Source organism: Schistocerca cancellata, chromosome 2 (genome assembly GCF_023864275.1).
Source record: "Schistocerca cancellata isolate TAMUIC-IGC-003103 chromosome 2, iqSchCanc2.1, whole genome shotgun sequence".
Lineage (NCBI taxonomy): Eukaryota > Metazoa > Arthropoda > Insecta > Orthoptera > Acrididae > Schistocerca > Schistocerca cancellata.
The window spans coordinates 691,213,466-691,228,608 of NC_064627.1; the positions used below are offsets into that span (position 1 = coordinate 691,213,466).

Consider the following 15,143-nt stretch of genomic DNA (forward strand, 5'->3'; position numbering starts at 1 on the left):
ACCATGTAATAAAGTTTCTTGTGAACAACAGAGCCAAAGTACAGAGGATCCAGAGTACTAAAGCATCTGCAGAAAATGGGAATACAGGAAATGAGATTTCGAGCAAAGTGACTTTCAAATAACAATTTCAGGTTGCCGTATGCTCCTGTAAAATTGGAGAAGAATGTTACAAAATATGAAGGTGAAAGTATACTAGACAAGAATAAAAACAAGATAACAAGCTGATCCAAATTAACATGGTCCTCAGGTGGCAAAATGGGTGGAAAGATGAAGAAAGACTCACAATCTTATAATGCTTAGGTTTTTAGGATGAGCAGTCTTGAGTAGACACCGAAAGCCTCACTACAGCTCCTCTAATGCAGATTGCCTAACAGTGGAAAGTTGTGAGGTTAGTGGATGAATTCCTTGCAATAGATAAAGTATACAAAATTTATGCTGAAACATTTGTATAAATAAGTATGTCCATAACACATATGCTTGGTGCTGTGCTAATTAGGAAATATGTTTTCCACCAGAACAATAATCAGCCTACAACCAGAAGAGAGTCCTACTGTTTTTTTAATTACACAGCTTCAGAAAAATATTGCTAAATTCAATATCAGTCTCGATAAATATTCAGTTCTACCTGTTCCCTCCTCCCATTGTTGACAAATGCTTCAAATGGTCCACTCTTCTCTAAAAATTAGGTCTTACTTAAACACAACTTATGATTACGAAAAGCTTTATCTCCTCTCTATGCAGTCCAAATTTTGACCGGTTAAAAAGATTACAAATGCTGTGCTTGAAATTTCTAAACAAACACAAAGAGTACTGAGCAACAACATTATACAAACGACAGAATGTTACACAATGAAAATAAAGCTATTGTTTCCCTTCAGGCATTGCACTTAAACTATGCAAGCCGTATTTTCAATTGCTTTTAACAGATTACCAGACAGGGTGCAATGTCATAAAAATATTGAATTTCTTTCTTGATAGCAGTGATCTCATATGCACAAAACTCAATACTGGAATCAGACTGCTAAGGTAAAAGTAAATCATGAACTATTCAACCAAGTCCAGATGCATGGAGAAGTTATACCAACCTGTTTGAAACTTATTCAGCTCAGTTGCTTCTTAAAGCTTAGAGCTAAGGTAGTTTTAAATGAATCAACCACTGTGTATATAAATACCATCACCTATTTCTGAAGCCAAAATGGAAATGTCAAAAAATAAGTGGTCATGGCAATATTCATTCACACAATGACAAGGGGAAACATGCCTCCTCTTAATTCAGGGACCCTTCTTACATACTCTTCCAATGCTTGCAACAAAACCGTGACAAAGCAAACTAAATTTTATAAATCTGTCACAACACTGTTTCCTGTTTCAGAGTGGGTTACTCAAGAAAATTATTGTTAAGTGTCCTTTTTGGTTGGTGCTCAACTACAACTATAGACCTACAAATATAAATTTAGATAATGAATACAAATAAAGAAAAATTACCCATCACTAGGTCCGAGGAGAGGATTCATATTTGGTGAAGAATGACTCTGAGGAAGTGCAGTCTTAGTAGTTGTTCCTGGAGCTCTGCTGAATTCATTACTGGTCACGTCTTGATCTTTCTCCAGAGATGGCAGTTTCCACTGATTCAGACGGGACTGCTGACTGGTCTGATAAGATGATGGCTGTAAAATAGAAAGTAAAGTTACACAACAGCAAAAGATACATAATTTAAAACGTAAACTAATAGTATGAGAACTAAGGACTACAACTGCAACATTACAGCATCCTCACTACCTCTTGTCGTCAGTCTTAGATTTGTGGGGAAAATAACACGAGACCAACTCATGAAAGCCAATGGTAGGAAGGATCCACATTCATTAATCAGTCTTATTTATCTGTACAAACAGGACACACAGTAAATTTCTTTATTTTGGAATGTAACAAATATTTCTGATGGTCCCACTGAAACTGGCATATGAACAATGTCACAGCAACTTAGCAGTAGGTTTAAAGGAATAGATATGAAACAAATGGTAAACACATTTTTACCTTAAATTTCCATCACAGGCTAAGCAGTTGTTTCTTTAATTTTCTAACAGAGTGTACTAAAATATTGATGTAATAAATGGCAGTAATCAATAATCAATTCTTAAAGTCTATAAATTAGGTCATAGTTTTTTAGCAAAAAATTTCAAACTGCATTAAGATGAGGTCAACGGTAAATTTACAGCCTTGAGTTAAGCCATGCAACCTTATGAAACAGGGGAATGTGATTTTATTTTACTTTTGTATCACTCATGCATTCAAGTTTGGGTTTAAAACATGCCTCTTAGTACAATGATCATCAAAAAATCAGAATGCCAGGGTGTAGGTAGAAGTCCTTTTGCAGTCCACATTTTTGCATATTATGGTGCAACGTAAGTTGCTTGATTTATGTTGGAGACACTGCTTTGAATGTTAAGTGCACAAACATACAGTCTTAATATTCTAGTTTCTGCAGAGTACATGCAACACAGGGCAACTCCAAGGTGAGTATATAAGCACCGACATGTAGGCAAGCGATTAGTGTGGCATTCGTGTTTTTACAACGTGCATCCAGTAAATGGAGAAACGTGAACTATGGGACATTATTACATTGTTTTGAAACAGGACTAATGTGCTGTTATTGTTTCCTTGGCTGACAAAGGACAAATACCAGCAGACATCCGTAGGAGAATGAATAATGTTTATGGGGCAACATGTCTGTCAGAATCCACTGTTGTGGACTTCTTCATGCAGCAGAACACACTGTTTTATCAAATGGGTACCTTCAACCTGATGTGTCAGTAGGGTGACTGTCTCAATGCTCACAGTAATTTTGCCTGATTGGCATGCAGATTCTAGATTGTACAGACTTCAAAAGGGAATTTTACAATTGCTGTTTATATAACACACAACTGTTACTTATGTAACCAACCAAAACAGTGAGAGAGAGTTATTGCAACTGTCCAAATTTGATCCAAACTTGCAGCCTGCACTGCCAACGACATATCAAGTGGTCATTACAAGACAAACACGAGAAAGAAGCTATGTCCTCGAGGCAATCACCATATCAACTGACAGGACTCCCATGGCCAACCTGGCTGATATAAGCAGTTGCTCTGCTGGGAACGTCAATTCTCATTGGTGCTCTATATGATCCACATATGACGCTGGCTGCCTTGTGATGACGACTGCCACCTCGGACCTGGACTACTCTTCAGTGCTGAGACTGGTTTGATGCAGCTCCTTCATCTATCCAGTGAATACTGAATCAGTGTAAATCTCAACAGTTCCTGTCTTTTACTAGTGACATATTTACCCACATATCTTCATATCACTTATCCACTCCCCACAAACTCCACATTTCAGATGTCTGGCCATCTAGAAGTGCATTCATATCTCATATAGTAACATGCTCCGTGAGGCTATTTGCAGATGGCACGGTTGTCTACAAGAAAGTAGCAACATCAGAAGACTCGTACGTACTCCAGGAAGACCTGCAGAGGATTAATGCATGGTGCGACAGCTGGCAGCTTTCCCTAAACGTAGATAAATGTAATATAATGCGCATACATAGGGGCAGAAATCCATTCCAGTACGATTATGCCATAGGTGGTAAATCATTGGAAGCGGTAACGACCGTAAAATACTTAGGAGTTACTATCCGGAGCGATCTGAAGTGGAATGATCACATAAAACAAATAGTGGGAAAAGCAGGCGCCAGGTTGAGATTCATAGGAAGAATTCTAAGAAAATGTGACTCATCGACGAAAGAAGTAGCTTACAAAACGCTTGTACGTCCGATTCTTGAGTATTGCTCATCAGTATGGGACCCTTACCAGGTTGGATTAATAGAAGAGATAGACATGATCCAGCGAAAAGCAGCGCGATTCGTCATGGGGACATTTAGTCAGCGCGAGAGCGTTACGGAGATGCTGAACAAGCTCCAGTGGCGGACACTTCAAGAAAGGCGTTACGCAATACGGAGAGGTTTATTATCGAAATTACGAGAGAGCACATTCCGGGAAGAGATGGGCAACATATTACTACCGCCCACATATATCTCGCGTAATGATCACAACGAAAAGATCCGAGAAATTAGAGCAAATACGGAGACTTACAAGCAGTCGTTCTTCCCACGCACAATTCGTGAATGGAACAGGGAAGGGGGGATCAGATAGTGGTACAATAAGTACCCTCCGCCACACACCGTAAGGTGGCTCGCGGAGTATAGATGTAGATGTAGAGTAGATGCCAGGAAATTAATTATTATGGAATTCCACATGCAAGTGAAATAGCCCAGCAGGTTTCCCCCCTTGAGACCCAAAAGTTAATTGTAGTTATTTAATGGGGTATGAGGTGTGTCACCAACACTTCAGCCACAAATGAATCAGAGAAATTAATGTTTCCAATTGTCAGGTCATGTTAAACTATTTGTAATTCACAGTATCTGGCAACAACAATAATTACCTTCAGTTGTAATGCACACTGCTATTAGCTTGGTGTGTTATGCAAAACAATGTTAGAAGTGCAGAGTTCGGCAATGAAGAGAAGAAAAGATGTAGAACAGATGACTATTTCACAGGTAATGGAGCTTATGAACTACTGTAACTGCAAAGCCTGTGGTCTTTATGCTTGCTATTGATAACCATTTATAATATAGTTTAGGAAAGTGCTGACCCCACAAATTTTCTCTTTGAGGTGGCACTTTTCTCCAATCATTCACTCACAGAATGAATAAATGACTAACCATCTGCGCAGTTGGATCTGTAGCAATTGTGAGATCAGCAAACTTGTGAGGTAGCATCATCTGATCATGCAGCGTAGATTTGAAAAATTCAGATTGCTGTGCCCCTTGCACAGCGGCAAGGTGATGCTGCTGCTGTTGTTGCTGCTGTTGCTGTTGTTGGTGCTGCTGCTGTTGTTGCTGCTGCTGCTGTTGCTGCTGCTGGTGTTGTTGCTGCTGCTGCTTCACATAGATTGCCTGCTGTGATGCTATCTGGTTCTGGTGGGAACATAAAAACAAACAGGTTAAGAAGATTCCTTCTCTTTATTACATCTAGTAATTTAAATGTTTTTCAAGTAGTTATTTTACTCATATAAAAAAATCCATGTAAGCAACTCAATCACTTTTCAAATCCTCTTTATGAATGAATTACATTGCAGTTGTATTATTATTAAGACAGACTCTTCATAACAGGGAAGGAAACTTGGAAAGGCAACCATATATTGCATCACACAATACTATGGGTAAATTACTTCTTATAACAAAGTCTGTGGAGCTCCATGTGTCTAATCAACTTCAGACATCTCATAATATTTCACATATTCCTTTTCCATACTCTCCAACACTACACACTGCCTTCTTAGGCCACACATATTAATCTTGTCAATTGAAATTCTAAATGTATCTACAGTTCCCACTATATTTCTGCCATAGGGTACGTGTTGTAGAGAAAATAGGATCCAGCTATTCATTAGAAAATGCAAGGCAATTTGATAAAAGCAAAATTCAACCCATATCTCCTACTGAAATTAATAAAATAATAAATTCACTCAAAAGTAAAAGTTCACATGGAATTGATGGCTTTTCCAACACAGTACTACACGCTTGTTCCCAACCACATCCATAACAGCTCACTGAAACACAGGATTTTTCCAGATAAACTGAAATATGCTGTTGTTAAATCACTGCATAAAAAAGGGATAGGTCTGATGCTAACAACTACTGTACAATATCACTTCTGACAGGTTTACCTAAAATTCTTGGGAAAGTATTGTAGTCAAGAGTAGCATCACATACTTGTAAAAATGAAGTACTAACAATCACATATTTGTAAAAATGAAGTACTAACAAAATGTCAGTTTGGTTTTCAGAAAGGCTTTTCAACAGAAAATGCTATATATGCTTTTACTGATCAAACATTAAATGTTTTGAATAACCCAACATCAGTCACTGGGATATTTTGTGACCTCTCAAAGGCTTTTGACTGTGAGAATCAAGAAATCTTTCTAGATACTGGAAGAATGCATAAGGTTGAAATTAACAGTACCGCTAGCCTGCAAAAATCAGCAGAGTGCCAGAGAAAAATTAGAGAATGCATATTGTGAAATCATGATGCAAGGACAGGAAACAGAATGCACAGAAGGAAGATGGGATTGTTTTAAAAATGGGATCAAAAAGGCAGCTAAGGAAACACTTGAGTCAAGGAGAGGAAAAAAGTAAAGAAAGAATGGGTAACACCAGATATGATAACCAAGATGGATGACCACAGGAAATAGAAAACTGTAAACACAGAAGAAGGGAAGCACAACTACAGGAGGTTAAATAATGAACGATGTACAAAGAAGCAATGGAACTGACATTCAGGGAAAAGAGAAACAACAATGGACTGAAGGAAGTAGAGGCAGCAGATGGTAAAATGGCGAGTGAACCCCAAGAAATAATGAGAAGATAGGAAGAATATACATAATGGCTGTACGCTGCAGACAGCCGACCAAGTGAAGAAGAGCTTGGGATAGAAGAAGAAGATAAAGTTGCATATGAAGACAATGGAAATGCAATACTAACTAGTAAGGTTGCAGCATTTAGGAAGGAGATGAAAATGGAAAGGCAATGGGAATTGATGAGATTCCTGTGGAACTGTTAAAGTCATTGGAGAAAGAAGGGAAAAGGGAGTTGATTGAATTGTGTCATATGGACTTTACAGGAAGTATCTTAATAACTACAGAAAAGAAAAAGAACAGCAAAAAGTGTAAGGAACATAGAACAGTAAGCCTGATATTGCATGCAGACAAGTCTTGCTGAGGACATTCAACAGAAGGCTATATGGAAAGTTGAATTACATAATAGGAGATGAACAATTTGGTTTCAGGTGAGGAGTGGGAACTAGAGATGCCATTGGGCTACTGAGAGTGACAGGGGAGAGGTACATGGAGAAGAAAAGGAAGGTGTATGTTGTGTTCATTGATCAGCTAATTAGAAATTTATATTTGAACCAGAGAGCAAGAGTAAGAATAGGAGGTGTGATGAGTGCAGAAATTGAACTGGGAAGAGGTGTAAGACAAGGTGGTTGTTTATCAACAACACTGTTCAATATCTATCTGGAGTAAATCATTAGTGAAAGTTTTGATGGAAGGAGAGCAGTTTGTATGGGGGGCAGGGTCAGAGTGTGGAGTGTGTAAGATTTGCAGACGACATGGTTGTGATGGCAGGGAGTGCAAGGGAGATGGAACAAATGTTAGACGGCCTAAACAAAAAATTAGAAGAATATGGAATGAAGATTAATAAGAAGAAAATGAAAAGCATGGTAACTGGAGGAAAGGGGAGAAAATGCTGTACGAAAAAAGGGGAAGAGGAAAGAGAATAAGTGAGTAACTTCAATTACTTGAGAAGTCTAATAATATATTGCTCAACAGAAATTACGAAAAGAATTGCAATGGCAAAAGGAGGAGTCCAGAGGAAATAGAAATTACTTTATAGACCACTAAAGAAAGATCTGAGGAAAAGACTTGCCAAGTGTAACATCTGGAGCATTGAACTATATGGTGCGGAGACCTGGAAATTGAGGAAGGAAGAAAAGGAAAACTGGAGGCAATAGAGATGTGGATATAGAGAAGAATGGAAAAAGTGAAATGAGAAGACCCAGTAAGGAATCAAGAAATATTAAGGAGAGATGGAGAAGAAAGAAACATGCTGAAAGTCATCAGAAAGAGAATATGGAACTGGATTGGACATTGTTTGAGGAGGGACTGTTTATTGAAGGAAGGAATAGAAGGAATGGTGGAGGGAAAAAGGGGGAAGAGGAAAAAGGAGATATCAAATGATGGACAATATCAAAGGAGACAAATATTCATAAATGAAAGGATAGTTATGGACAGACAAAAGTGGAAGAGGCTTAACCCATGACAAGACCTGCCATAAGGCAGAATATCTACTACTACTCTACTACTACTACTACTACTGCAACCGGGAAGGTGTCAAGAATGATGTCCAACAAGGTTCAATCTTGGGTCCCTTATTGTTCTTAATATATATATTAATGACTTGCCACTCTATATTCATGAAGATGCAAAGCTAGTTATTTTTGCTGATGGCACGAGTGTAGTAATCACACCCAACAAACAAGGATCAGCTGAGGAAATTGTAATGTCTTTCAGTACATTATTAAGTGGTTCTCTGCATATGGACTAAATTTTGAGAAGAGACAGCATATACAGTTCTGTTCAGTAAATGGCATAACACCATTGATAAATATAGACTTTGAACGGAAGTCTATTGGTAAGGCAGAATATTTGAAATTTCTGGGTGTTTGCATTGATGAGAAACTGATTTGGGGGGGAAAAAAAATCTGTGATGATCTGTTTAAACGGTTAGGTTCCGCTATTTATGCTATTAGGGTTATTGCAAATTTTGGTGATAAACGTATCAGTAAATTAGCCTACTATGCCTATTTTCATTCACTGCTTTCATACGACAACATATTTTGGGGTAATTCATCATTAAGATTTTCTCTTAATGATTGCACAAAAGCTTGTAATCAAAATAATGGTTGGAGGAAACCAAAGATCACCTTGCAAAAATTTATTTATGCAACTCCAGATATTCACAGTGCCTTCGTAATACATATATTCGCTTATGAAATTTGTTACCATCCCAATTCAAAACTAAAAGCGAAGTGTGTAGCAGCTACAACACTGAAGAAAGGATGATCTTCACTAGTCTGGATTATATCTGACTTTGGCACAGAAAGGAGTGAATTACACTGCCACAAAAATTTTGTTCATTTCCCAAATAGCATTTAACGTCTGACAGACAGGCAACAAACATTTAATACCAAATTAAAATAATTTCTGAATGACGATTCCTTCTATTCAATACATGAATTTTTAGATATGAAGTAGTAACTGTAAAAAAGAGAGAGAAAAATTTATACTGTGTAAAGAAAACTTATTTAAACTGACACATACCACCTCATTACAAAATTTTGTATTCATGATATATGGAACAAGTATTAATTTAATATAAACTGAGTCACTAGAGGGATTAAAAAGACACTATACAGTGAAGTCATCAGTCACTCCATCACATAGTGTTTTAATAAATTTTCCAAGATGGAAAGTGCTTCCATCCTCCTTCAAACTGATTTTGGCATTATGGATGTTCCCATTCAGAAAAACTATTTTGACAAGACTTCTAAATAAACTTGTAGGCATGCCCTGCACCCCTGTCAATAATCTAGTATAGGATCAGTATATAGCAACCATTTCTGCTTTAGTGTCTGCATAACACCACATAATCTAGATTTAAAATATCATTTGCTGGTATGCTTTTGCCAAATGATCTGATTCAGTTGTTTGCACAATAGTGCCAACACTTTTAGTGACAGGCACAGCATGAAGGAACATAATTAAGTGAACAGTCATCAAACATAAATCATCAACCACAGTTAAGATTCCTCATAAACATATTTTACAGTAGCAGCTGCAGCAGCAAACTCATGAGCTCCTACTTGCATGAGCCAGAGCATGAACAGATAGTCTTAGATATTCCTGTAGCAGTAAATCAAATTGAAGATAACATTGGTTATTAACCATAAGATAGCATTGACAGCTATCTACGATGAAGCATAACTCAAATGAATCTACAAATATATAAGCATAAAACCCACCAAGTCAATACCATAAATACCAATGTGCACTGTTAAATAAATTACGACAACACATTCTCCAACTCTAGAGACTTTTTAATTCTACCAGACAATTACTACCTTGACTTACGACAAAACGTAGGTCCTGAATGTGACAATCCTGACTACATTATAGCCACCAATAAAAACTGTAATCACTGCTGCACACCCGAAGTATTTTCTTTGTGACTTTTGCATGTTTCTTTAAATTCTAAACACTACGGTAAATTCAGAGCTCCACATCACAAGACTTCTGTGATATGAAGCAACTATGATTTAACATAAACAAAACACTTTAGGAAGCAAAGGCTGGTGGATTTTCCTTTTTATGAGTAGAGAAGGAAAAGTGTAGGTACTGCTGTATCCTATCCCTATTTTCGGCACAAGGTGAAAGGCATTAGAAAGTGTGTCTGAAGTGGTTTAATCATATGCCATAACTGTTCTATAACTATCTAAAGGACAGTCTTCAGAGGTACCTTGCAACACTCCAGTACCGTTGTACTGCCATTTGCAGAAATATCTGTGTAGTCCAAAATTGTGATCTTTGGTAATTCATTATGGAACTCAGTTCAAAATTTTGCAGACTCGCTGCTGCAGAAGAAGATAACTTTGAAAATATTTTCTATTAAATTTCAGGTTGCCATAAATATGATAAGAATCTATCACTCCATATTATGTCTAGCAGACAAAAACTTTCTAAAACCTATTTTGCACCACCCTGTGCTACCAAGCAGTGAAAATAAAAAATATTTATGAGCATATAAATGAAAAGATATGAGAGCTCCTCACGTAATCCATGACATGATAATCACTTAGTAGCACATCGTCTTAAATTAGAAACCTCACCTTACTACACAGTAAAGGGAACAGTCACAAAGAAAACAATATCCTAATTAAACAACAATTAAATAAAGATTCCTTACTAAATGGCAACAAATGCACAAGTAAGAGTGACAAAATTTTCAAAAACAACCTCCTACTACAATATGAAGTAGTCACAGCATAAGTAAAGACTTAATCCGTCATTTGCTGCCCCCCCCCCCCCCCCCCCTCCGCCACTGCTGTAACATCTACCAAATTTGCAAAATGCAACTATTTCTATTATTTCAAACAAGAAGGAATGTAAGCCTGGACTTGACAAATATGAAAGCAATGTCACATGAAGAATAAATTCTGAGTAAATGCACATTTGTAAAAACAGCTCTTATATAAACTAAATGAGTTTCAGAACAACTATTTCAAATGAACGAACAAAAGACGACATAGACCATCCACAAATGAACAAAACAATGGTATGCAATTTCGAACAAATGTCTCATTCAAACCCAAAAATACTGAAACCAGACATGAGCCAGTTATCAACGCAGAAAAAGTTTAATAAATCAGTTGATGTATTATGTTCTGAAATGAGTTAATGTCAACACTTTAGCACTTTATCTGAAAAAAATTTCACAAGCTGAGTTAACTGTTATATCTACACTCGATGGGTTACACGAAAATACAAGCACGAACAAAACCTCTTTCAAGTGTGTTGGAAAGAACAGAACTATTTATTTTTAATTTGAACTTCATCTTTTTCTTACATTCTAGAATCAATATGCGATCAAGTATTCAATAGTGCATTATTCATGTTGTATATAGAAAACAACTAATGATTTGCTGTGTTTGTCTGTTATGGTTCAGGTAATAAAAAATATAACCACCAGAAAAGTTCACAAGAAGTGTTCATCTGTATGAAACAATGAGATAGTCTGCATGAAATATCTGAAACAGGATTTCTATAGCGTCCCTCTTTTAACCTGCAGTATTCATTAATAAACTGAAAGCAACAGAATATATTTTAAAAGAAATTGGAATAAATATTTTAGATAGCTTTCAAGGGACATTCAAGTGTGTAAAGACTGCAGTCTTAGTGAACATGACACATGCCACTTTATTTGCTCTACACTTTAGTGGTAACATTTTTATCAATAAAAGTAGACTCTGTAATGAAATTTTAATCAAAAAAGGTATTCAAAGTGTACCTGCAAATTTGTAATTTGCTGTTTAGTCTTCGTTATTTGCACAGAAATTTGCAGAACAGCATTGGAACTATTCTTATGGGGTTGCACTTGCACAACAGCTTGTTGTTGCATCAAGTTCTGCAAGGCCTTTATCTGCTGCAGCAATTGATTTAACAATATCAAAGTTTGTGGAGCCAATGGTTGGTTAAGAATCTGAAAGAGCAGGAAACAAACATGTAACACACAAGACTAAATATGGAATAGCAATGCACCAATGCATTCAATTACACATTAAAAAGGAAGCCATTATCAAGCATAATGCTAACAATTTATTTTAATCACTGCAATACAGTATGTTTTTTTTTTTTTGTTCCAGCACTTTAAAGCAAAGCCTTACCGATTTTGGGTTTAGGCATGCAGAGAGAATAAGAGTAGAAACACAAAGTTGTATAACACCTTGATACTGGGTTGTTTGATAATTACTGCTCTAAGACTAATCTCTGTATCTGGTCTGTGTGGCAGTGATGAACATGCTATTCAGCCACCACTGAAAGTTGAAAAGCTTCAAATTAATCGTCACAAAATGTGCACCTACAATAACGTGTTGTCTTAAGTTATCGACATTAGTGAGAGTTCTCACTTGCTTCTTGCCTGAAGCTAGACACTCAAGTGAAGAAGTGTAGACTTTTTCAGTGTGCACTTTTGAGCAGCAGCCAGAAGTTCTCATTCCAAATGAATCTGTCCATCTCCTTTACATTTTATTTTTTGCTGCTAATTTAACATGATTTTTATTAAACAAACATCTAAATTTGGTGACTCTTCTTGCTTGTAACTGAGAATTTAGAGCCCTCAGATATAGCTTTCTGTGTCACTAATTACTAAGTGTTCTAGATCTTTACACATCCATTTACAATAGTGTTGAAAACTAAACTTTCAAGTTTTGCACTGTTCAATTAGTGAACAATATGTACCTGATGATTGAGGTAGCCAGCTTGAACGGCCATCTGTATTTGCTGCACAAGCATGCGTAACTGAGTAGCAGTTGGCTGCGCCTGGGGTGCACGTGCAGCAGCAGCAGCCGCCGCAGCTGCAGGTGAGCTGAATGCGCCCACACCAACACCCGCACCTGTGGGCTGTTGCACGGCTGCCTGGGCAGCAGCACCAGGGTGAGCCTGCTGCGGTGTTGGGGGTGGCTGTTGGCTGAGCATCTTCTGCATAATAGCTGGGCTCATGCTGTTTATATTTAATCCTGCATTATTCAGAAGGTTTGGTCCTGCATTACTCACACCACCACCAGGGCCCTAAAGTGAAAATGAGCATTATCTGTATTTGTTTTTCAAAAATGATGCAAAAATACAAAACAAAATCATTGTTTTAATATTTATCACAACACAATGTGTGAAGACTTAATCTACCACAAACGTAATATTAATGAAACAAACAATAAGAATTAAAAATGTGTGACAATTTACAAGTGTGTGCCAGATCGAAATCTGTATCTATATACTTTCACTTAGAAACATAATAGATGTATACAGCAAATAGTGAAAACTATGAGATGGTCAATAGAATGAGAAGAAGGAATAATGGACCCAAAACCAAGGAAACATCCACTGAGATTTTTTTTTTAAATGTATCTCGTATTTCTATTACCACAGAACATTACTCAAAAAGTATTCCAAATTTCTTTATTATAACCAATGTTTTAACATTCCCTTATGCTCAGTTTACTTATCTTTCACACTGCTCCAGTTGATCCAGCTACTCTGCTAATTATGCAAAAAATATTACAGTAACCACTCAACATATATGAAAATATATCTTAAGTGTCACAAACATTGTAGTTCGAATATAATAGAGGGAAACATTCCACGTGGGAAAAATATATCTAAAAAGAAAGATGGTGAGACTTACCAAACAAAAGCGCTGGCAGGTCGATAAGACACACAAACACAAACATACACACAAAATTCTAGCTTTCGCAACCAACGGTTGCCTCGTCAGGAAAGAGGGAAGGAGAGGGAAAGACAAAAGGATTTGGGTTTTAAGGGAGAGGGTAAGGAGTCATTCCAATCCCGGGAGCGGAAAGACTTACCTTAGGGGGAAAAAAGGACAGGTATACACTCGCGCACACACACACACACACATATCCATCCGCATATACACAGACACAAGCAGACATTTGTAAAGGCAAAGAGTTTGGGCAGAGATGTCAGTCGGGGCGGAAGTACAGGGGCAAAGATGATGTTGAAAGACAGGTGAGGTATGAGCGGCAGCAAATTGAAATTAGAAATTAGCGGAGATTGAGGCCTGGCGGATAGCGAGAAGAGAGGATATGCTGAAGGGCAAGTTCCCATCTCCGGAGTTCTGACAGGTTGGTTTTAGCGGGTAGTATCCAGATAACCCAGACGGTGTAACACTGTGCCAAGATGTGCTGGCCGTGCACCAAGGCATGTTTAGCGACAGGGTGATCCTCATTACCAACAAACACTGTCTGCCTGTGTCCATTCATGCGAATGGACAGTTTGTTGCTGGTCATTCCCACATAGAATGCTTCACAATGTAGGCAGGTCAGTTGGTAAATCACGTGGGTGCTTTCACACGTGGCTCTGCCTTTGATCGTGTACACCTTCCGGGTTACAGGACTGGAATAGGTGGTGGTGGGAGGGTGGATGGGACAGGTTTTACACCGGGGGCAGTTACAGGGGTAGGAGCCAGAGGGTAGGGAAGGTGGTTTGGGGATTTCATAGGGATGAACTAAGAGGTTACGAAGGTTAGGTGGACGGCAGAAAGACACTCTTGGTGGAGTGGGGAGGATTTCATGAAGGATGGATCTCATTTCAGGGCAGGATTTGAGGAAGTCGTATCCCTGCTGGAGAGCCACATTCAGAATCTGATCCAGTCCCGGAAAGTATCCTGTCACAAGTGGGGCACTTTTGGGGTTCTTCTGTGGAAGGTTCCGGGTTTGAGGAGATGAGGAAGTGGCTCTGGTTATTTGCTTCTGTACCAGGTCGGGAGGGTAGTTACCGGATGCAAAAGCTGTTATCAGGTTGTTGGTGTAATGGTTCAAGGATTCCGGACTGGAGCAGATTCGTTTGCCACGAAGACCTAGGCTGTAGGGAAGGGACCGTTTTATGTGGAATGGGTGGCAGCTGGAACCACAACACCCCAATTCAGTAGTTAAACTTTCCTCCAAACCTCTCTCCCAATCCGAAACCTCTGTCCTATCCAAAGGCCTCACCTTCAGCCCCACTCCCAGATTTAACCAAACAGCCCTCGTCAAAGATTTACTGTCCTACACCCGTACTCTCTGCTGGAAATATCACTTTGCCACGAAGAAAAATGATCCTAATCCTACTCCTAATGATCCAACTCCCCAAGACACTATCCTAATTGAACCATGCCTGGTACAGTTCCGTCCTCCGTCACAGCGGGACCCACCTCC

General features: G+C 38.2%; 1 protein-coding gene across 1 annotated transcript in view; it reads right to left on the reverse strand.

Annotated features, from left to right (window-relative positions):
* The window catches only part of LOC126162448 (protein Gawky), a 294,019-nt gene that overhangs the window by 71,841 nt on the left and 207,035 nt on the right, over positions 1-15,143 (reverse strand). The window contains exons 16-19 of the mRNA XM_049918963.1: positions 12,670-12,999; positions 11,720-11,911; positions 4,757-5,011; positions 1,486-1,667 (exon numbers count right to left, since the gene is read on the reverse strand). Coding sequence (XP_049774920.1) covers positions 1,486-1,667; positions 4,757-5,011; positions 11,720-11,911; positions 12,670-12,999 — 959 coding nt within the window. The remainder of the gene's footprint in view (positions 1-1,485; positions 1,668-4,756; positions 5,012-11,719; positions 11,912-12,669; positions 13,000-15,143) is intronic.